We start from the raw sequence: 25,309 nt of genomic DNA on the forward strand, positions 1-25,309 counted from the left end.
TGCAAAATATATTCTAAATTAACTACCCCAATTAGATTTTCTAAATATAAAAACAACAATAAAAGACAATCCCGTGTGTTGAACTTACAATCTTTGCAGGTGCAGTACAATGAGGTGTCACAATTATTATTCATTTTTGTAATCATCATGATTATATTTATTATTATCAGCCACTATTACTCCAGATATACTTTTCACTTCCTAATTATAGTTAGAAATTAAAGTAAAAGATTAGAGGGGGCATGAGCTATTTGTAACTCTGCCCACATGGCAAGGGACCCTGTCCCGATTTTGTATTGGGAATTAGAAATTGGCTAATAACATCAGAAATATAAATGAACAAAAGCAATTTGTTAGCAAATGAAAAGGGTCTTCACCACTTGGGCCAGGTAGTTGTCTGGATTATATATCTATACATATACATTTATTGTCAAAACATGTATTCTTCATTAATTTAAAATTACATGCATTGTAACTACAAATAAAAGTAACATCTAATGTGGTGCCTCACAAAATGTAAACAAAGATCAGCTGATTGTAGAGCATGGTAATGCAGTGCGATTGCCGCTTACAATTATGAAAATATAATATCGTCTTTGTTTGTGTTAAAATAATATCAAGAAGTATTAATTAAAACAAATTCTTTCATGGATTTAAAATTACGTGCATTCTAACTACAATCAAATATAACATTAAAGCAAAGCTATTTTAGTGATAAAATACTGAAAAGGGTGATTTTTAAATATGAGAAATGAAACTAATGTGAAATTAATATAGCTTTTTAAAAAAACATTAGTGAAAAATTAAAAAGTATCAAACACTTGCCTAAAGTCTAAACTACTCAAATTAAAACGTGCTAATTAAGAAACAATGATTTTAAAATAGGGAAATGAGAACATGCAAGTTTTTTTGTTTACAAATTCAATTATAACATATCTTATGAATTCAGTTGGTCTTCATGTTTAACCTCTGCTAAGGGGCTTAACCCAAGATAACCTAACCTAACCTGACCTCACAAATAAACATACAAATGAAAAACTACAACACCTTACTTCCAATTTATTTTCAAATATAAACGGGGGAGGGGGGGGGGTGAATTATAAGTGCTCAACAAGGTAATTTGTGTGAAATCGCGTATAATTATTTTTAAAATCTTCGATTAATTTTTTTTTAAAATCCTCTAAAATGTGTACCTGAACTGGAGGTCTAGCTTGGTAAACCTTCATTTTGTAGAGGATCAGTGCAAATAGTCCTCCAAGTAATACTGATCCACCCACCACGTAGAATAATACATCTCGGAAATACCACTGCATTTCAAATTTTTATTGTTGGCTTGTCATTTTTTTGGTTAACCAACGATTATATTTATAAAATATTTTGGAAGCTTTTCTATAAATGTCTTACTAGTTACTTTATTGTAGAGAGAGGGGGAAGGCGGAGATAGGACACCTGTAATCTTGAATCTAAGTTTATATATATTACAAAAATGAATCTTAAACACTTTCAAGTAATTTTTTTTTCTATTCTTCAAAAAAACATTTCATGAAGAAAAAAATCAATCCAATTTCCCACCTCCTTTATAACGATGACTTGCATAAAAAATTTTCTCGACAATTTAAACTAAAAATTCAACACTTTTACTACTCTAGGATAAATACTTAATACCTAATAGATTATAATAATCATTAATAAGCTACATTTTTAGGGTTCTTAAGGGAAAAGACAATGGACGATTAGTTGATGTATATCCTTTTTGAACTTCAAATCCAATGAATGAGCCAATTCAAGTACAACCAATCTTTTGAAATTTAAAAATCAACTTTAATTTAAATTTAAGACAACAATTTTTTCCTTGAATGCTTCTTCAATGCACTAAAAATAGAATTAAATATTTTTTTAAAATTTTAAATCTAACAAATATTATTTTACAATTTGTATTTAAATCAAATTAAAATGTATTCTATAAATAAAATAAAATAAAGTATGTTTAAAGAAACTATAAAATAAAATAAACATACAGGGGTGTATATTCTGCAAAAGATTTTTTTCCCCTCCCTATGTTTTTGTCTATAGTTGTGAGAGGACAAGTAGCTTTTTGCTGATTTATCAAATATTTCCCCATATTTTAAGTGTTTTTGGTCCGATTTTAGAATTTTTTTCTGGATAATAGTATCAGCTGATATTTTCAGTACACTTTATCTTTTATCCTTTATCCGAAGATCCAAGAATATACACCCCTGTAAAAATATAAAACTTACTTTTTCACATGGAATGAACTGCTGTACTAAAACTACTACAACTCCATTTGAAACCTAAATAAAATAAATTTCAATATTTTTTTTTTCATGTGAAAATAAGGCCAATAAGCAATAAAAACTAAGTTTACGTAAAAAAGAAATCTATAATTTGAAAAATACAGTGTTTTTTTTTATGAGAACTTTTTTGAAAGCAAATTTTACCCCAATATATCAGAATTAAATGATTAATGACTTATTTTCTTCATTTTTATAACCATTAATAGAACATCACAAAAATATTTCAGTTTTTATTTAAAAAGTACAGAAAAATAAAAAATTCAAAACTTAGGTGTCATCATCTAAAAATGGGTTTAGCGCAATTTCTTATGCTCAAATCTTCTACCCTTTGCAAGAATATCTGCAAAACGCTTCAAAGTTGAGATATAGAGTTAAAAATTGATACAAATACTATTGTGGACATGTACTAGAACATTTTAAAGGTTGGAGGCCATATCTCAACTAGGAAGGAAAAAGTACCTCTAACCCTCCCCCAAAGATGAGAACCGAAAAAGTTTCAAAATTGAGTTCTCGATACATTTATTTTTGTCACTATACTGTCAATAGAATCAGTTCTAGACGTCCAAAACCACTTCCAAAGGTATTTTTGTCCTCCAACAAGTAAATGCGGAGGTTTAATTCTTAATCTTATTAGATATTTAAGCTGTTTTGGTAGGCCCAGGTAAAGATATTAATAGTGGTGGAGTTAACTTAACCCAATGTATCAAACTCCCCCCTCCCTCTAAAAAATTGGATTTTCGGCAGTCGACTTTGGGGGTTCAGTACTCCCTCCCTGGTAAAGACATGGCTTTCAAACTTTAAATGTCCTAGTACATGTCCCTAATAGTATCTGTATCAAGTTTTAGCTCTTTATCTCAACTTTGAAGCGTTTTGCAGCCATTCTTGCAAAGGGTAGAAGATTTGAGCAAGAGAAAAATGATAACTATATGATATAATGAAACTCATTTATTGGTCAGTTCGTTCATCCAGTTGGAGGGGAGGGGATGGGGTAAAGGGGATGCATTGACTTTATGCCAGCTGTGATTATTTAAATAAATTAATATATATTGATTGTTGAAATTTAAAAACTGAAATCAAAAAATAATCATTACCTTATCTGTAAATGACATGGCTCCATAAACAAAAGCTGAGGAACTAACATTTTCTCCTACAAAAGTATAGTTATTTATTGCGTCGTTTTATAGACAAGTTTCGGCGGATATTAAAATAAAAAGATTAAAACCATTGTGCAGGAAGAAATATAAAAAATTTGCGGGAAGGGAAGGGGTAATTTTGTGTATCATCATAGGGGATGTACAACAATATATCAGCAATTGGCTTATCCCTTTCTATCCCTGCACTTACCTATTAATTCAGCAGTTAACGAAAGACTGGTGACAAGAATAATACTAGAGGAAGCTCCGAACATAACAGCCACAGCAAATATTCCATAATTCAAGAAGAAACTTGATGTTCTCTGTAACAAAAATACATTTGATCATAAAAAATCTATTAATTAATAGTAAAAAAAATTAATAGGTAGGTATTTGTTTTCATATTATGATTTTTATTTCATTATTCGTAGAAAATTTTCTATAATACGATGCAATACATAATTTTTCAGTATGGCTCAAAGTGACACTATACTGGTTTTAAAATAAGTCAGCATAGAGAAAAAAATAAAAGAGAGGAATCGAAGCAACTAGAAGACGAAAATAGGCAGTGGGCCTAGAGGCCTACTCAGCGCTGTTGCCGCGCTAAAATTTATTGCTATTCCACTACTTTTCAAATGGGAGGATTAAAAATTATTTAAAAAAATATTTTTTTACTTTTTACTATTTCCATATTTAGGGCAAGAATATTAGATTAGATATTTTCGTTTTAATGTTTTAATTAAAAATTACATAGAATTTTATTTTTAATTAAAAAAAATTGTTCATGAAAGATGAATCCTTCTATTTCTAAAAAGGGGGAAATTTTTTTCATAATGAACATTCAGCTGATTCTGACCGCCCACGGCTGTTTGCTAAATATCGCTTTTCTTTTTATTCACATTATAATTTATGATTGACTTACAAAAAGCCCTGGGCGGCTTTTGATTTTCGTCTGCTTCTAAATTTAGGGATGGGGAAGTAGTATTTTACCATGAAAAAGGGGTGAGTATTCATCCTCTTATCCTTTTTCCTTATGTAAGTCAGTAACAATGAGTTTATTTCTAAACTTAGAAAAATCAAATACTTTGATAAAGTCATGGTTACATTAATTGAATTTGTACTTAAAACCCGTGAACTTTATTTAAAGGCTACTTACGGCAAAGTGGCTGACCCTATATATGGTAACACAAAATTTTAACCGACAAAAGAAGGCTTGCAAATTATCTCAAAGCGCACATAAATGCGCGAAGAAACCCTTATTTACGCGTGTTTTCTTCAATCAAGGTAATAATTAGGTATTAGATTACAGCTATTACAGATTACTTTAACAATATTCGGGCATAACATGTTCTTTCAGCCGTTTGACAGCTAACAGCCATAAAAAGTCATGATCATTTTGAAGATAAAAGATGCCAGAAATATTTTACCTTGCACAAGATCAAAAAAAATCTTACATTTTCACCGGAAGCTGCAAACGTGGTGACACAAGCGATGATACCAATGACTGCGCCCAAAACATAAGTTCCTTTGCTGCCCAACGTCCTAAAAAAGAAATAATGTTAATAAATCCTCCTTTCCTTATATAAAAGTAACAGTATGTCTGTATGTATGTAGTTTAAGATCTCGCTAACCGATGGACTAACATGGTTTTCCTCTACAGTGAAGCTTTAAGTCAAGGCAAGGTTTATAACTTTGGGAGAGGGTATTATCACCCTCTCAAGAGAGATCGTCCTAGGAAAAAATATCCTCGACTATTTTTTTAGGTGAAGGTAGATTCCTCCCCTCCCCTTTTCCTCGAGTGCCTTTAGAGGCATAGGGGCCAGTATTATATAGATTAGTAAGATTTTTTGATTGAAGCTTAAGACTTCGCTGATCACTGAACCCATTGGGCTGTTTTTTTAGGGAATTCCTCTACTGAGGTAGATTCTTAAAAAAAATGTGATTTTGGAGGATTTTTCACGAAAACAATTTTGCCCCACTTAACGATTAGTGGGGCAATTTTTTTTTAAAGAATCCACCTTTCAGCTATTTTCTTGGGATTAGTACTAATACACCACCCTACTAAAAAATATAATATAAAGTTAGATTTGTTTGCATTGCATTGGTAGTAAAAATTAAACGATTCTTTCTTCCAACTTTTAAACTCTTATCCTTTTCTATATAGTATCCATAGACAGTGTTTTGTACTTTTAAGGCTCATCAGTATGGCTCAATTCATCAGAGTTAAAAAGATCTTTTGTCTGAAGCTGAACATCTGGATGATTTCAAATCTGAATGGGTTGTACTCTTTAGGGAAGCTTTATATATGTCTTGGGGTGGTTTTAAGCTATTTTCTGGCCCTCTCATAAAGGCTTTGGACGAAGCAACTACCTAGTATTTTACATAATCTCTCAAAAAAATAATTGAGAATCTAATATGTTAAATAAATTTTAATCTGTTAGCTATGAATTCACTTACGTACATGTATCAATATTATAATAGTTATTTCTTTCATCGTATTATAAACGGCTTTCCGCGGATATAGAATGTACAATTATAAGATTAAAACCATTTTTTTAGCCCCCAGGTGCCGAAGGCACGGGCTAAAAAAATTTGTTTTAATTTTATGATTGTACATTTTTATATTCGTAGAAAGCCGTTTATAATACGATGCTAGACATAGTTTTTTCGTATTGATGAGAACCGGTTCCTATCCACCGGATTCGAATGAATACGAGAAATTATTTTATTTTATACGCCACTTGGAGCACTTAAAGGTGGGAGAGATGGGGAGGGGGGAGTTGAAGGCGTTGCCCCTGTTTTCAATTTGAGATTTTCAAAAGTACAAAACTTTTTTGATGGGATTATTTTTTCTAGAGGCAATTTCTCTTTTGAAGCAAGACCGACAGACAGACGTACAAAACAATACATCGAATGAATGCGCATATTTAAAAGATTTCCTTACTGAAGATTTCAGCTGTCTATCTTGAATAGCAGCGGAGAAAATGACATTTCTACCATAGCGTTACGGACTGACTGGCTGACGGACGTACAGACAAAGTGAATTATAGAGTACTAGCGGCTACGCCCCTAGAGGCCTCTAGTGGCACTTTAAATGTTTTTGTTTGTTAAATCAATTTTTTATGTACGATACCACCTTATTTGACGTTGAAGTCTCCCCTAAGGGGGGGATTTTTTTGTTTTTTTGGGGGTTAGGGGTGTCCCACCCCTCAAGAAAATATCTTAAAACCACCACAGGACCAGTAGGTATATTCCCTGAAGAGTAGAGCCCATTCGGTTCAGTGGTTACCGAGATCTTAAGCTTCAGACGGACAGACGGACAGACAGACGGACAGACAGACATCGTTCTACTTTGTATTATAGATAAATAAACATCTTTATGGTAGTGTGACAAGAAGCGGAAATGAACGCATATCTATCTTTTTTATTGGTATATTAAGCCTCTTGAAAATATATAATCTAGGATCACAATCCTTCTTAACTGTCTAATCATTAGTTTACAAGGAATTACAATAAAACAAGGATGACAACATCCAAAAAAGCAAAGCTTTAAAACAAGATGGCCAGACAAACTAACATGAACACTTGTAGAGTATCAGAACTTAATATGCAGAATTATAATTTATAAGTTTTGATAGCCGCGATAAAAATTGTCTGTAATACGATGTTGATTATTCAGCAGTTATTAATCGGTTTTAATGCCATACTGGAAAATAGCTTACCTATTTAAAGGATTTGTGAGAAATGATGTGAAAAATCCGGCAATAAACATAACTAGAGGTATGATGGCAATATATATTGTTGTCATGTCCAGAGATTCCTAAATTTCAAACATAAAATACTTGGTGCATTTACATATCACTGTTGCAGCTGCTATAAAAATACTGTCTTAAAAGGAAGCCTGCAGAAATTACATCCAGGGATCTAAAGGGATAAGACATTGGCCGATAAATTTATATACATCCCCAATGATGATACACAAAATTACCCCTTCTATAGATCAAAATTAATTGTTGAAACGCCAGGACACTTTACTTAATAGACAAACCAATCAAAATACAAAAAGTCCCCAAAGTTCTCAAGCTTACGAATTGAAATTATAAAACTTTTGAGACTAGTGTAATAAACAATCCAATGACCCCTCCCTCCCTGAATTACACCGCACCAACTGTTAAAAGACCGCCACAAGTAGCTTCAATAACAAAAAAAGACGTAGCCATCTAAAATGTCATTTTAGGGAGTTGAAATCTTTAAAAAATTTCCAGCTTTCATATCAGGAATTAAAATATTAAATCAGAACAGCAAAATTATAATCTTATTTTGTGCATACAAATTTGAAAAGCCATAACTGTTTACGGAAGCCATACCTTTTCCGTTTAAATATTAATTTCCTTATTTTTAAGCTAAGATTTAAACCTGTAACCTAATTGTTAAAGAAATCATCATATAAGTTTGAAACACTGACCTGAATATACAACGGAATGTACGCTTGAGAAAGATTCACAAATAATCTAAAATAAAACAAATAATTTCTCAAAAATTCCTACAAATAATGGTTACAAAAGTGTCTGATTTCAATCAAATATTTGATATCAGTGACACATGATCAAATATCTAATCCTAAAATAATTTTTTTAGGGTTGGGCCGGATATCCGGTGAGGCCGGATATCCGGCCGGATATCCGGCCATTTTCAATATCCGGCCGGATACCGGATATTGAAACTATCCGGCCGGATATCCGGCAATATAATATTTTATATTTTACAACAAATATTTCTGCTTTTTTTCTTATAAATGGCTGTAATTTTCTTATTATTGAAGCTATAAGAACAATTTTTAGTAGCGAAGCTACTCTATAATTCACTTTGTCCGTCCGTCCGTCCGTCAGTCCGTAACGCTATGGGGGAAATGGGATTTACTCAGCTCCTATAAAAGATAGAATGCTGAAATTTTTGACAATATTTCCATTATCAAGGAGCACAATTGACTATAAAACATCATTTGCGGTCGGACCGATTTTTATCAGGTTTTAGGCTATTTTTATATTTTTCACATTTTTCTCCATATCTTCAGTGTATGGTCCGATTTTCAAAATTTTTTCAGTTATAGATTTCAAAATTAAATTTCCCATTTTTTAAAGAAGACAACAATGACGGCCAGACTGCCTTTTCAGCAAAATTAAATTTCCCGTCTTTAAAGGAAATAACCATGACGGCCAGACTGCCTTTTTGGCAGGTTTTAGGCTATTTATAAATATATTTAACACTTTTTTCCATATCTTCAGTGTATATGGTCCGATTTTCCAAATTTTTGAAGTTTTAAGGATTTAAAAATTAAATTTTTTGTCGTTTTAAGAAAACAACCATGGCGGCCAGACTGCCTTTTATCAGGTTTTTGGCTATTTTTATATGTTTTACATATTTCCCAAGATCTTTGTTAATTTTGATCCAATTTTCAAACTTTTATGGGATATCAGTATCAAAATAATTTTCCCCATTGTAATGAGCATCTTTAATATAATTTACTTTGACCATTGTCATCATACAAAATAAAACAAGGTTGCATATTTATTTTATCCAATAAATCTATTCTTGATTTTAGTAAAAACCTTTTAAATCTACCTGTACGTATTCCCATCTACGATATTTTGTGCTTCGCTACTTATGGATGTTGTCATCCTTGTTTGAATATGTTTATCTTTATGTAAATTTTATATTAGAAATCTCAAAACATAAATTTTGGCGGGGGCAGCAGTTCTTGGCAGCTGCCAGCCTCAAACTGGCGGTCTGCAGGTAAACAGCAACGGCTTTTATGAAATTGTAATATGTCATGAAGACATACAAAAAGCCTAAATTTAAAATTTGAAGTGTCTAAGTCAAAAATTGCTGTCACAGGAACCGTTTAAAGATTTCTGGAGACCTGTAGGTTCAGGACTTGCAGGACTATACCTGGAACCTGAAATCCACTTGAACACCTATATTTCTTATGAGGATGTACGACTTTAGAATATTTAAGTATTTGATAACATGAAATGCTTTGTTTAAGTAAAAAAAATTTTTTTTACTTTTAACCTGAATGACCTTGCCAGGTTTGCTGGCATCCTGTGCCCGCCAGGAAGGAGGTATTCAAAAAATTCCAACTCTCAGTTATGTGTCATACCCATATTTCGAAAGTCATTTAGTTATAGCCCTCTACCTTTTATACAGAGAAAATGCACAGGGGGGGGGGGGGGCATGCGTTCAATGACACCTCCCCGCCCATCCTCCAACAGGGGTTAATATTACAGATTGAGGGTAGTAATAGTTTATTAGATTAATTGCTTAGAAGAAAGATCATTTAATAGTTACATAAATTTTAAGTTTTAACCTGAATCCTTATAATAAAGTAACAGGATGTCTATAAGTTTGTCTGTCTGTCTGTACTGAAGGATCTTGCTAACCGCTGAACCGATCGGGTTCTCCTTTACAGGGTAACTTCGCATAGGCCCTGGGAAGGTTCATAACAATTTTGGGTGAGGGTACCACCACTCCCAAGAGAAATTGCCCCTAGAAAAAAACACCCCCCACCCAAAAAAAAATATTTTTATTTAATTTTTCAACTAAATATAAAAATAAGTCAGCCCCCCCCAAATTCAACTCCCCTCCGCCCTCAAGTGCCCCTAGAGGCCTTTAAGGGCGTAGCCGCCAGTTTTATATAATAAGACGCCAGTAATATGGCCGGTTATCTGGCCGGATATCCGGCAATTTGGCCGGATATCCGGTAGTTGGCCGAATATCCGGCGTTGGCCGGATATCCGGCCGGATACCAGATATCCGGCATTTGAAATCGGCCGGATATCCGGTATCCGGCCAAAAAACTATCCGGCCCAACCCTAATTATTTTTTATAGAACACGAAATCAATATCATTTCGCTTTATTTTAAGACACTCAAGAATAAAGTTATAATTGAATAATATTTTATAATATTAAGAATTTTGGTGAAACATTAGACTTTACAAATCTTGAGAAGGTTTTAGGCTATGTTATGCAGTCTAATCCCCCTCCTCCCTTTCATTCACGACGCCGTCAAAAATGTGCTTTTAGGTGAAATAATGTCAGATCCGCAACATTAATCATCAGAATTGAGAAAATGCCTTGGCCAAAAACAGGCGCAACTCATTACCATGCACAGTTAGGACTTCCATACAGAGGTTGTACAGTGTGTTTTTTTGAAAGCAATTTTACCCCACTTATAGTTATCAGAATTTATTGATTAATGGCTTATTTTCTTCGTTTTTATAGAACATTAAAAATATATTACAGTTTTTGTTTAAAAAGTACAGTAAAATGTAAAATTCAAAACTTAGGTGTCAACATCTAAAATTGGTTTAAGCGCATTTTTCTTATGTTGCAAGAATGGCTGCGAAACGCTTCCAAGTTGAGATCTAGAGCTAAAAATTAATACAGATACTATTGGGGACATGTACTAGAATATATCAAAGTTTGCAGGTCATATCTGAATCAGGGAGGGAGTACTGGCCCCCCAAAGTCGACAACTGAAATCCAATTTTTTTCTTGCAAAGGGTAGAAGATTTGAGCATAAGAAAAATGCGCTAAAACCATTTTGATGTTGTCACCTAAGTTTTGAATTTTAAATTTTACTGTACTTTTTAATTAAAAACAGAAATATTTTTTTCAAGTTCTATATCTATTAATTGCATTAAAAAACGAAGAAAATACGCCATTAATCATTAAATTCTGATAACTATAAGTGGGGTAAAATTGCTTTCAAAAAAGTTCTCATAAAAAAAAACACTGTATAATTAAAAAGTGTGTTGTTTATTGGGTGTCACTTGACCTATAACCCCGGGACAGAAAAGGATGGATTGGCTTCCCGTAGTTATCCTGGGTTGTTGGGCCTGACATTAAATGTGTCATTGACAGCAGCTTCGCCCGTAAATAAAGGGTAGATAGGAATAAACAAATAAACAAGGATGACAACATCCATAAGTAGCGAAGCACAAAAAAATCATGGATAAGAAGTCAGACAAGAAGATTTAAAGAGCATTGATGTTGAAATCAATAATAAATTTTAGGAGAAAAAAAATCATGAAACCTTACTCAAGTATTATTATAGTTTTTAATATTTGTATTTTGTATGAGGACTGTCAGCTTTTTCTCTTAAATAGCAGCCAAGAAAATCACATTTCCTCGATAACGTTACGGACGGCCAGTCAAAATAAATTATAGAGTAGCTTTGCTACTAAAAAAACACAAACCTTGTTGACATATATAACACAGCTACTCCATAAGTTGCAGGCACTATAAAAAAAATCAGTTAATAAACAAGGATGACAACATACACAATAGCGAAGCTCAACGTAACAACGCATTCAAAATTATTAAGAAGCCTTAATATCTCAAAATTAGATAAATAAAGGATGCTTAATGAGGTCATACTTGCATTATAATATTCATTTTAGAGATGCTTCGCTAATAAAATTGTGCCGTATCGGAAATGGAATCAAAATGTTAAAATTAGATTTACAGACTTTCTTGTAATTATTAGATATGACACTTTCAAAATTGTACCTAACTCTTACAGGAATAAACATGCTAATGTAATGCAAAAATAGAAAAATAAAATGCCTGGATGGGGAAGGGAAACCATGATTGGTTATTTGTCGCATCGTGCAGCTTTCCGTGGATATTAAAATGAATAATGATAACAATAAAACCAGTTTTTTAGCCACTAGGGGCCAAAGGCTCATGCTAACAAAACTGGTAGTGATTTTTATTTCATCATTTGTGGAAAGTTGTCTATATTACGATACTATACATGAATTTTTTAGTATGGCTGAGAACCGGTTCTAATCCAGCAGATATTAATCAATTTTGAAGCCATACAAGAATAATAATTTTTACAACAGCACAAATGAAACAACGCATTACCTTTAAACCAGAAAATAATAGGAACTGAGGGTATTAATTCTTTGCTTCTATCCGCTTCTATCTCGAGCTAAAATTCAGAATATTTAACATTTTTTTTGTTGCAAAAAAGGGATAGTTGCACGAAGTGCATTTAACGAGTTTGGGTACTTAAAGTCAGGGATCTAAAGACACAGGTCTCCTTAACAAAACCTTAGATTAAAAAAAATCTCCAAAGAAACGGACAACGGGGCCTTCAAATAGGGCACAGTGGTGGTCAGAATCCGTTGGAGATTAAATCTTAGCTGCTCCTTCTTGCCAGATATTGCAATTTGAAGTTTTGTGGTAAAAATGCCTTAAATTACAAGAATTCCATGGATATATGCATACATTTTTCATCAAATAAAAAGGTGAGTTTAAAATTTGAGGAGTTTAGATGTCTCTGTATATGTAAACTACACAGTTGCTCCCCATTTAGAAAATTTTAAAACTTCTAAGAAATTATTTTAACAAGAGTAATGAAAAAGGTACAATGTCCTGTCCAGTTTATAACGTTAAGCTAGAGGCTGTTACCCTGGTACAGTAGGAAAAATCCTCAGTTCAAGTTTACATATAGCTAAAGTTAATTCTTAAAATACTCACAACCTCCTCCCCCCCCCCCTCCAACCCCACCACTTACAGCCCATAAATTTAAGGAGGGAGGGGGCGGGGGGGGGGGGGCAAAGTAACAGTATTATGTTTTACTCAAAACTACTTGAAGTATTGTGAGAAAAATTTATATGTAAGATTCTTAGGCCCAAAGTTTCTGGAAATATTGTTGACTACCCCCCATCTCCCCCCCTCCCCTGAGAAATCTAATAGGAAGGGGTGAAGGGGCAGAGTTCTTTAGATATCACTAAAGAAATATATAAGCTTTAGTACTTAAACTTTAGTAGGCATCAAAATCTCTTGCAAATATTACTTTTACAAACATTACTGAATCCCCCCCCCCATCTGTTGGAAATAGTGACTAGTGGCATAGGTAAATAATATTGTGTATCATTTAGAAATCTCTAGAGATATTTCAACTTATATAGGCCAATATTTACTTTTATAAATATCTATTCCAACTACAACCCTCCCAATTTAGTACAATTATTTTGCTGCATAATGTTCTCCAACCTATTGGACTTATAAAAGAAATATTGTCAACCCATTGCTCCTTCCCCAAACATTGAATAAGTAATACATATAAATCAATTTGGAAATCTAAAAGCTTTATTCCTAAGTTTGCTCCTTATTACTTTAGTGGTTCCTGAGTATAACACAGGTGGTGAGATTGTATGGAAGGTAGCTGTAGAGGGAGGGGAGGGCAAGCAATAATTTAATGTTTTTTTATGGGGTAGGAGTATGCAGCAATATGATTTTTCTGGTTGGGGTTGGTTGAAGTTGGGGAAAGGCCAGCAATATTTGTTCAAGTATGAAGTAATTATGGACTTACTAAAGTTTAAATCCAAAAGCACACTATATCTTGAGTAATCTCCAAGTAAATCACAAGGGTATTGCTATACTCGCTTCTATTACGTAATTGGAGGGGGGGGGGAAGGAGATTGTAAAGCAATATGGAGGGAAAGGGGGCTTGGAGGGGGGGTTTCAGCAAAATTTGTAAAAGTTACCAAAGCATATCTCAAAGGTTTGCTTTGTTGCTATAATTCTAGCAGTCTCTTAGTAACACAACAGAGTAGTACCCTATCAACTGCAACTCTCCCCCCTTTCTCTCTTTACAAAATGTTATGTTTTTGATTTATGGGGGGAGGGGAAGAGGTCAGCAATATATGAAAGAGTGCTTTGGGTCCTACAACAATACAAATCCAAAAGCTTATATATATATCTAATAGTCTTTTAAAACACATTGGAATGATCTTTTGCCAACCCCCTTCCCCTCTCAATTAGGTTAGGAAGAAGGGGAGGGGGAGGGGAGGTGGTGGTCAACATAATTTGTACAAACTTTTGGCCTGAAAACCTTACATAAAAATTTTTCTCACTATACTTCAATTAGTTTTTGAGAAACACATAATAGTATCATTATGCTTCCCCCCCCCCCCTCTCCACCATAAAGTTTGTTGGTTGTGAGAGTTTTTTGGGGGGGGGGAGGGGGCAGAATTACTAAAAGTAACTTATGCCATATGTAAACTTAAGGGTAATAGCCTTTAGGATAAAGTTGTAAATTGGACAAACCTCCTTAAGCTTATAGTACCTTATTTATTACTCTTATTTAAGTTAAAAATATCATCTATAGTAGTAAAAATTGTTTTGAATGGGGATGTAGTGTGTAGTTTACATATGAAGAGATATCTAAACTCCTCAAATGTTAAATTCACCCTTTTTATTTGATGAATTAAGGTGTTCACTTATGCATATATCCTTGGAATCCATGTAATTTTAGGCATTTTTACCACAAAACTTCCAATTGCAATATCTGGCAAGAAGGAGCAGCTAAGATTTAATCTCCAACGGATTCTGACCACCACTGTACCCTATTTGAAGGCCCCATTGTCCGTTTCTGTGGAGATTTTTTTTAATCTAAGGTTTTGTTAAGGAGACCTGTGAAGAGATAAGGCATTGGCTGAAAAATTGATGTACATCCACAATCATACACAAAATTACCTCTTATGTAGATTACAATTAGTGGTTGATACGTTTGTAAAGTAGTGAACCTTTAAATGTTTTTTTTTAGAATATGATAAAAATAGGTTAGACATGATGATAATCGAAAAAAAAGTTTACATTTTGAATTACGTCCAGAGGTGTCTAAAAGTCAAGGTATCAGAAAAATGATTGTAAGGATAATTTACAAGGTTACCGTCCAACATATAAAATTGAGTGAAGACAAATAAGTTGCATATATCAGAAGAATTTGATTTCAAGTCTTGATATTTTGCAAATAAGTGTTAGAAAATATAGAAATTATTTCAAATATATGACCTAAAAGTATAGTTTAAACCATTGAACAGGAAAAAATACTTGGTTCACTAAATTCAAGTTTAAATATATTTCGTGCAACTACCCCTTTAGTTTATTTCAGATTTTTTGTTTGTTGTAAATTTTGATTAATTTTAGTTAGAAACAAGCTTATTTTACCTAATGTTTTTGCTATTTAAATTATAGAGTTGTATCAAAATATTTTATTGAAAATATTATGAAATGTAATATTTTTTGATGGAAAATAGCATCAAAATATTAGGAATTCTCAGTAAAATATGAACAAAAATATATTTAACATTTAACAGATATACAGACAGACAAACTAACCTGGGTAGGATCAATATCTTCTTTAACAAGTAGATGGAAGAGCAGACTTAATACAGCCAGATATACAGACAGACAGATAAACTTACTTGGGTAGGATCAATATCTTCTTAGACAAGTAGATTGGATAACAAACTTGCTACAGACAGATAAACAGACAGACAGATAAACTTACTTGGGTAGGATCAATATCTTCTTAGACAAGTAGATGGGACAGCAAACTTGCTACAGACAGATAAACAGACAGACAGATAAACTTACTTGGGTAGGATCAATATCTTCTTTAACAAGTAGATGGAAGAGCAGACTTAATACAGCCAGATATGAAGACAGATGGACAGATAAACTTACCTGGGTAGGATCAATATCTTCTTAGACAAGTAGATGGAAGAACAAACTTGCTACAGACAGACAGACAAACTTACCTGGGTAGGATCAATTTCTTCTTTGACAAGTAGATGGAAGAACAAACTTGCTACATAGAGATATACAAACAGATAGATAGACAGACAAACTTACCTGGGTAGGATCAATATCTTCTTTAACAAGTAGATGGAAGAGCAAACTTGCTACAGACAGATAAACAGACAGACAGCTTAGCTTACTTGGGTAGGATCAATATCTTCTTTGACAAGTAGATGGAAGAACAAACTTGCTACACACAGATATACAAACAGATAGATAGACAGACAAACTTACCTGGGTAGGATCAATATCTTCTTTTACAAGTAGATGGGATAACAAACTTGCTACAGACAGATAAACAGACAGACAGCTTAGCTTACTTGGGTAGGATCAATATCTTCTTAGACAAGTAGATGGGATAACAAACTTGCTACAGACAGACAGACAAACAGATAAACTTACTTGGGTAGGATCAATATCTTCTTTAACAAGTAGATGGGATAACAAACTTGCTACAGACAGACAGACAGACAGATAAACTTACTTGGGTAGGATCAATATCTTCTTTTAACTAGTAGATGGAAGAACAAACTTGCTACAGACAGATATACAAACAGACAGATAAACTTACCTGGGTAGGATCAATATCTTCTTAGACAAGTAGATGGAAGAACAAACTTGCTACAGGCAGATAAACAGACAGACAGACAGACAGATAAACTTACTTGGGTAGGATCAATATCTTCATAGACAAGTAGATGGAAGAACAAACTTGCTACAGGCAGATAAACAGACAGACAGATAAACTTACTTGGGTAGGATCAATATCTTCTTAGACAAGTAGATGGGATAACAAACTTGCTACAGACATACAGATAAACTTACCTGGGTAGGATCAATATCTTCTTTGACAAGCAGATGGAAGAGGAGACTTGATACAGAGCCCAGTGCAATCACTATCAGGGTGATGTACAGAAAATTGTCTTCATCCTAGTAAACAAAACAAACAATGAAAATCTTATGGTTTTGAATATTTTTTTTATAGAAACAACGTTTTAACTTTAATTCTATTTATATTTATCTTAGAGTTTCATGCTTTTGTAATCTTGAAAAGATTTTTTTTCCAAAATATTTTAGGTTTTCAATATTTTGTATTTAATCATAAGTTGTTGTACTGCCTGCTATATTTCTAACTAGAGGTTTTTGGAGAAAGAGGGATGAGGACGACCCTCAACTTTTAATTTTTAAAAAATTCTCGGGTTGATTTTTCTTGGGAGGTTAGTAGATATAAACCATTCTCAGTAAATATGTAAAGCTTCACTATAAAGGAGACAATATAAGACATGGAACAGATATCATGTCACTTTTATATTAGGATACAAATGTTTGAAAGTGAAATTATAAACAATGAATTAAACCTTCCTAACACAGGGACGTCCAAGCTTTTTTTGAAATGGGTAAAATAAAGGGTTTCTTAAATTAAGAAGGGGTAATAATGAGGGTTGTAAAATGAGGGGTTTCAACTTATGAGGGATAAACACCCCAACCCTTGGACGTCTATGCTCTAACAAAAAGGTGTTCATCTATAGAATAATATCCACTTTTCAATTTTAAATCAATCAAATTAAAAATTCTTTCTTAAATACCTAAACAATATTTTTTTATCAATTATAAAGTGTTGATAGTTAGGTAAACATTATTTTAATCATTACGCAAAACGAAGATAAAAAACTTGCGTACAATTTTCAAAAAAGTGATGTACATCCCCAATGATGATAAACAAAACTATATCTTCTCTAAATTAAAATTAGATGTTGAAAGGCTTTTACACTCAACTTAATGAACCAACCAATCAAAGTCCAATAAAAGTCCCCAAAGTTGTTGAGACAACTTAAAAGAAAACGTTATTAAATAACTTTTGGGACAAGTGTAAATAAATCAGCTTTAAACAGAATGCTTTACCTACTTATAGGGGCTCGGAAGCCGAGTGCAAGCCTCAATGAAATAGTCATATCATAACTTTAAAATACAACAGAATAGCTAAACCTATTCCTAAACAGACAATACATCTTTTCTATTTTAGTGTACACAAGTGGGTTTTAATTTAAGGCTTATGCGCGGCTGCCGAGCCCCCATGATACTTCTTTAATCATAAATGATGATTAAAAGCTTTCTATAAAAGAAATTTCTAATTATAAGCAAACAATTAAAAGATAAGAATATTTTACTAAGTACATTTAATCCATAAGATTAACAAAGTTATTTTAAAACGATTTTGACCATAAATCTGACACTTTTAAGGGGCGCAATAAAAAATATTTACGACTATTTATTTTGCTAGTTACTTAATATGGCTTATTACATAAACTATGATAAATAATACCATTTTAATGATTTATTAAATATTTTTTTTCTTATGTAAGTAAATATAATGTTTTTATAATATAATTCATATATAAAAGTTTGCCTGTCTGTTTGTGTTTGTACTGAAGAATCTCGCTAACTGCTGAACCGATAAGATACTCATTTACAGTTTAGCTTCTCATAGGCATGAGTTTATAACAATTTCCCAACAAAAATTACCCCATGAAAAATTAACCCCCCGTCCTAAAATGTTTGTATGTAATGTAACATTTTCCCCTTAAAGTCCATGTAGTTCATATGCGATGCGAGAAAAATCGCTACAACAAAATCAAAAACTTACTTTGCTTGAAAGTTTTTCATCTGAAGAATTGAATCCAAAGAAGGCCAGCGCTATCAAATATACAATTATATTGGATGCTACTGTCATGGAATACCTAGAAAATAATTTTAATATTATTAAATTGACTGGCTTTAAATATTTTAATTTAAATCTGACAAAGCGACAAACAAACAATAACAATCATTGAGTATTAGAGAAACAGAGCACATATTCTTTAGAAAACAAAAGTTTTTCTAAATGAGTAATGTTAATGGATATAGAATACGTGGATATATTGACAGGGAAATTTGTCGTCAATTTAGGTTGCTAATCTAGAGTTTATTTATTGATCTGTTCGTTCATCCAGTAGGAAGTGGGGGGGGGGGGATTAGGTAAAGGGGATCTATTTAGCCAGTGGGGAGTATCACTTTAATAGAGTACAAGAAAATCTGTTGCAACATCCAAGTAATAATAATAATATATTAATTTACCCAATAGATTTAGTCCTCAGCCAGAGCTGAGATGGGTTTTTAAAAGATGCCGCGTTTTTCTCGACATTTTTTACGCTATGAATAACAAGCGCGGCATTCGCGAAATCTAAACATAGTATACAACTTAAGAATTCAAAATTTTAAAATTATTATTTTAGCTATTTGTATAATGTCTAATATAGCTCTAAAAAGATATATTAAATAATATGCAGCAAAAATGGATTTAAGATAATTTGTTTTTCTTTTAAAAAGGCATTACCAACAAAAGCTAAATAATTAAATAAATCGTTGTATACTCTGTTTAGATTTCGCGAATGCCGCGCTTGTTATTCATAGCGTAAAAAATGTCGAGAAAAAACGCGGCATCTTTTAAAAACCCATCTCTGGTATCATGGCCAAATAGCCGCTAGGAGATCCTACCTTATAGATGTGAGACCAGTCCTCTCATTCTGGTCCTCAGCCAGAGCTGGTATCATGGCCAAATAGCCGCTAGGAGATCCTACCTTATTGATGTGAAACTATTCCTCTCATTCTGGTCCTCAGCCAGAGCTGGTATCATAGCCAAATGACCGCTAGGAGATCCTACCTTATAGTGTGAGAACAGTCCTCTCATTCTGATCCTCAGCCAGAGCTGGTATCATGGCCAAATAGCCGCTAGGAGATCCTACCTTATAGATGTGAGACCAGTCCTCTCATTCTGGTCCTCAGCCAGAGCTGGTATCATGGCCATATAGCCGCTAGGAGATCCTACTTTATGGATGTGAGAACGGTCCTCTCATTCTGGTCCTCAGCCAGAGCTGGTATCATGGCCAAATAGCCGCTAGAAGATCCTACTTTATGGATGTGAGAACGGTCCTCTCATTCTGGTCCTCAGCCAGAGCTGGTAACATGGCCAAACAGCCGCTAGGAGATCCTACCTTATAAATGTGAGACCAGTTCTCTCATTCTGGTCCTTGATCAGAGCTGGTATCATGGCCAAATAGCCGCTAGAAGATCCTACCTTATAGATGTGAGACCAGTCCTCTCATTCTGGTCCTTGATCAGAGCTGGTATCATGGCCAAATAGCCGCTAGAAGATCCTACCTTATAGATGTGAGACCAGTCCTCTCATTCTGGTCCTCAACCAGAGCTGGTATCATGGCCAAATAGCCGCTAGGAGATCCTACCTTATAGATGTGAGACCAGTCCTCTCATTCTGGTCCTCAGCCAGAGCTGGTATCATGGCCAAATAGCCGCTAGGAGATCCTACCTTATAGATGTGAGACCAGTCCTCTCATTCTGATCCTCAGCCAAAGCTGGTATAATGGCCACATAGCCGCTAGGAGATCCTACCTTATAGATGTGAGACCGGTCCTCTCATTCTGGTCCTCAGCCAGAGCCGGTATCATGGCCAAGTGTGAGATCTGACAGGCGGCCCAACCAAATTGAAATATCACGGCAAAGGCAGAGTAATATATGACTTGGGCCCACTGAAGAAAAAAAATCATAACTAAGATATATTTTTTCCAGTATGGCTTCGAAACCGATTAATATCCGCTGGATTAGAATCAGTTCTCAGTCATCCTGAAATTCCTGTATATCTTCGTATTACAGAAAATTTGGGCCCACTAAAGAAAAAAATCATAACTATGATATATTTTTTTTAGTATGGCTTCAAAACCGATTACCTAATATCCGCTGGATTAGAATCAGTTCTCAGCCATACTGAAATTCCTGTATATCATCGTATTGCAGAAAATTTTCCATGAAGATTAAAATAAAATCATAAAATTGAAACCAGTTTTGTTAGACCGGGCCCCTCGGGTCTAAAAAAACTGGTTTTAATCTTATAAATTTTCATTCTATTATCCGCGGAAAGCTGTTGTATATAATACGATGCGATTAATAACTATCTATTCTATTGAAAGTATTAAATAGGGCGGTCCTAATCATATTTGTTTTTATCTTTACGTATAGGTATCTAAATGACTGTCCATTTTCTTCCTGTCTATCTTTTTATCTTCATATCCAACTGACTACCAAACTGCAAATCTAACTTTCTATTCACTAAACCAACAATCTATCACACTATTTATACAACTCACAACTAAATTGCCTATATATTTGTCTATCTAAATGCCACCGAATTGTCTATCTAACTACCTTGTTCACCTATCCAAACTGTCTATTTAACTGTCTATCCAACTGCCAACCAAACTGCCAATATATCTGTCTGTCTAACTGATTCTGAACCTGGCTACCTATCTAATTTTCAATCCAACTAACTACCAACCACTCTATCTATCAACTGACGACAAATCTTTCTATAAGTCAATCAAACTTACTCTCAGCCTTGCTAACTAACTGTCTATCCACCTAACCACCAAACTGTCTATTCAACTAACTATCAAAGTGTCTAGTTAACTGTATATCCAACTAACGACTAATCTGTCTATCTAACTTTCTGTCTATACAACTTACAACCAACATGTCTATATAACTATCTATCCACCTAACTACTAAACTGTCTAACGTAACCATCCTTACCTCATCCGAGCCCTCACAGCCCAAACAGGAATGAAAAATAAATGGAAAGCTGACAACAACACAAAATACACCAATTAAATGCCAAGATTTTCTTCGACCGTATTTCCTAAAAAAATATGATTACATTGATTCTATTTTTAATCTATATTCGTACCAGGGAAGCAGGGAACATTTGGCCGTTTATTACACTAGTCCCCAATGTTCTATAATAACGTTTTCTTATCCGTTTGCTCCACAACTTTGGGGACTTTCATTAAATTTTTATTGGTTGGTTCATAAAGTTAAGTAAACAAATATTTCAACCAAAAATTGTAATGTACAGAAGGGGTAATGTTGTAAGTACACCTACATAAATTTATAGGCCATTGTCGTATCCCTTACTGCAGTGATTTGGTATAATCTGAAAGTTAATTTAATTTATAGCCCAAATTTATTTTTATACACTATTATTTTTTTATCTGATTTGTTAAGATAAAGTTGTTAAGATAAAGCTAACAAATAAGAAAACGTTATTATAAAACTTTGGGGGCTAATGTAACAAAGAGCCCATTGTCCCCTCCCTCCCGGATTCATATTTCTATATAGTTATAAATGTCCCATTAGGTATATGTTTCATTTTTTAACGTTGCATTTATAGATGTTGTGTTTCTTGTACTTATTTTGTTGTTTCTTTAACAAACCAAAAAAGCATATTAATAACAAATACTTCCGGCCTTTGACTTTTTATATCTTAACAGTACTTAAAAAGTTAAACGTCGACAAAATATCTTTTTGTTGATTTTATTATCTCTTGTAAAGACAGAAAAACATGTTATTTCCTTTTGGTGTAAAGGTTATTTATGTATAATAGGGTATTTACTTTAAAGTCATATTTATAAATAATAAAATGATACCCAAAATAAAAAAAGGATAAATGAAATCAATACCTAAGGATTTAATGAACTAATAATTATCTATTTTTTTTGCATATACATTAAAGTAAAAACAACAATAAAGGGGGCATGATTTATATGTACCCACAGGGCAGGGACCCTGTTCCGATTTTGTATTGTGTCTTTGAAATCAGCTAACAATGTAAGAAAAATAAAAACACAGCCTAGTCCCTTTAAAAGAACAGAAAGTAATTTTCTAGCCGACGAAATGGGTCTCTACCACTTAGGCTAGGTAGTTGTCTCGATTACACATCTATGCCTTATTTATATATGTACATCTTTATAAATTTGAAAAATTTACCTACATAACCAAAGATTGTCTGGTTTATCACTCATTAACCCAACAAAAGTTGTACTCACTCCATCTGCCAACTAAATAGGAACAAAGTTAAATAATTATGAGGGTCCAAATATACATCCTTGTGGAACTCCAAAGATTGTCTGGTTTATCACTCATTGGCCCAACAAAAGTTGTACTCACTCCATCTGCCAACTGCATAGGAACAAAATTAAATAATTAAGAGGGTCCAAATACACATCCCTGTGGCACTCCAAAGATTGTCTGCTTTATCACCAATTAACCCTACAAAAGTTGTACTCACTCCATCTGCCAACTAAATAGAAACAAAGTTAAATAATTATGAGGGTCCAAATACACATCCTTGTGGAACTCCAAGATTGTTTGGTTCATACTAGGATCTAAAGCGATAAGACAATAGCCAATAATTGATGTACATCCCCAATGATGATACACAAAATTAAATTACCCCTTCTGTAGATTACAATAAATGATAAAACATTTTGAAACTCAATTTAGTGAATCAACCAATCAAAAGTCCTCAAAGTTGTTTAGTTAACGAATAGGAAAACGGTATTATAAAACTTTGGGTACTACCTAGGTAAAAAACAACCCACTGTCCCCTCCCTTCCTGGGTTTATCACTCGTTAACCAATAATAAACTAAGGATGACAATATCCAGAAAATCAAGGCTCTAAAATAAGACAATAACTCTTTAGATTATCCCACCTTTCTTTTTTCTTCATATTTCGCCTCCTTTATCCCTGTGCTTATCAAAATATTGCAGGACAGATGTGTGTGTGTGATTGTGTTGTCATGATAGATTGGTTTTACAAATGTGATGTCTCAACTTAATTTCAACTTCAGGAAGCTAACAACGTTTTTACAATACTTCCATAATTTAAATTGTCTAGTTAAACGCAGGGATTTAAAGGGACAAGGCAACGATGGCAAATATTTTATGTATATATCAAATAATGATACACAAAATTGCCCCTTCTGTAGATTACAATTAGTGTTTGAAACGTTAGGACACTCAATTTGATGATAAATGAACCACCATATCAAAATCCAATAGAAGTCCCCAAAGTTGTTAAGCAAACGAATAAGAAAACGTCATTATAATAAAATTTGGGGGACTAGTGTAATAAACCGCCCAATGAACCTCCCTCCCTGAGTTAAAAAACTTTCTAAAGGGCCTTTTGCAATTCCAATTAGTTTAATCGCTTTCTTTTGAGATATGTTTGTGAAAATGTACAAGAATTATTCTGATGTTTTTTTATTTGTTTTAAAAGAACATTATTAAAGAAATATAAGGTTATTAACCCCTTCTATGCATACTAATCTAATTTATATTTCCTTGCAATCATTCAAACTTGCACATTATAATTGGGATTAGAAATAATTTTCCAGTATGGATTCCAAACCGATTAATATCCGCTGGATTAGAACCGGTTTTGAGCTATAATGTACATTTATGTATCTTTTTGTTGTCAATTTTCAATGAATAAAATAAAAACCATAAAATTAAAACAAGTTTTGCCTAAGTCCTGCCGCCACCTACAAAGAAGGCGGGGAGCAACAAAATTGCAATTAATCAATTTTCTACCCGCGGAAAATTGTCTATAATACGATGCGATAAATAGCTAGTGGATATGACAATTTGCGGAAGTGCTATCACACCTATAAATTGCATATATATGAGTGAGACTTAATTAGTCTTCTATTAATTTGAATTTGATTTTTGTCTCTCCCAGTTTTTAGTCGGAAAAGTTAGAATTTTTTTCAGAATGCTTCTTTGATAACAGAGTATTGACCCCTTTAATTCCGTAAAAAATATCAAAAACCTGCCAAGACGGATACAAAGCGTGTCTATCAATTGTGCAATTTTCTAAGAGCATACAGTAATCGAATGATATTTTTACTTGGATGTTGCAGCAGCTTGTACTTTGATAGAGTGATACTCCCAGCTGGCTAAAACAAATTTACACCCTCTTCACCCCATTTCCTACCCTACTACTGAATGAACGAACTGACCAGTAAATGAGGTCCGTAGTAGCAACCTAAATTAACAACAAAGTTCCCCTGTTTATATATCCACGTATTCTATATCCATACATACGTTTTTTTTCTGATAAAATCCGAATAATTTGTGTTTTAATTATCTAAGCTCGCTACCTAATGATATTAGCATCATTGTTAATAAGAAAAGTACTAACCTGACCAACCAACAAGATTATACCAGAATATGTGTTGTTAAAATATAATACCTAAAAATAATAAATTAACAAGGATTAAATATATGAATAAAGTTTTGGCCTCCAGGGATA

The 25,309-nt window shown here is 33.4% G+C and overlaps 1 protein-coding gene across 4 annotated transcripts in view; it reads right to left on the reverse strand.

The window, feature by feature from the left end:
* The window catches only part of LOC145328107 (major facilitator superfamily domain-containing protein 12-like), a 29,874-nt gene that overhangs the window by 2,109 nt on the left and 2,456 nt on the right, over positions 1 to 25,309 (reverse strand). For 2 of the 4 annotated variants that reach the window (XR_013882338.1, XM_080171677.1), the window contains exons 2-17: positions 25,199 to 25,249; positions 22,983 to 23,053; positions 21,750 to 21,855; positions 20,556 to 20,692; positions 18,754 to 18,847; positions 16,935 to 17,039; positions 12,381 to 12,447; positions 11,708 to 11,750; positions 7,914 to 7,959; positions 7,171 to 7,268; positions 4,903 to 4,990; positions 3,660 to 3,771; positions 3,407 to 3,462; positions 2,259 to 2,312; positions 1,852 to 1,872; positions 1,194 to 1,307 (exon numbers count right to left, since the gene is read on the reverse strand). Coding sequence is in view for 3 of the 4 variants with exons in the window: in XM_080171677.1 (XP_080027803.1) it covers positions 1,194 to 1,307; positions 1,852 to 1,872; positions 2,259 to 2,312; positions 3,407 to 3,462; positions 3,660 to 3,771; positions 4,903 to 4,990; positions 7,171 to 7,268; positions 7,914 to 7,959; positions 11,708 to 11,750; positions 12,381 to 12,447; positions 16,935 to 17,039; positions 18,754 to 18,847; positions 20,556 to 20,692; positions 21,750 to 21,855; positions 22,983 to 23,053; positions 25,199 to 25,249 (1,263 nt within the window). In the remaining variant the exon portion in view is untranslated. Of the gene's footprint in view, positions 1 to 88; positions 202 to 1,193; positions 1,308 to 1,851; positions 1,873 to 2,258; positions 2,313 to 3,406; positions 3,463 to 3,659; positions 3,772 to 4,902; positions 4,991 to 7,170; positions 7,269 to 7,913; positions 7,960 to 11,707; positions 11,751 to 12,380; positions 12,448 to 16,934; positions 17,040 to 18,753; positions 18,848 to 19,643; positions 19,714 to 20,555; positions 20,693 to 21,749; positions 21,856 to 22,982; positions 23,054 to 25,198; positions 25,250 to 25,309 lie in introns of those variants that run through there. The other 2 variants (XM_080171679.1, XM_080171680.1) reach the window with 2 other exon arrangements.

This window comes from Acartia tonsa, chromosome 9 (assembly GCF_053477335.1).
Source record: "Acartia tonsa isolate MP-2025a chromosome 9, ASM5347733v1, whole genome shotgun sequence".
NCBI lineage: Eukaryota > Metazoa > Arthropoda > Copepoda > Calanoida > Acartiidae > Acartia > Acartia tonsa.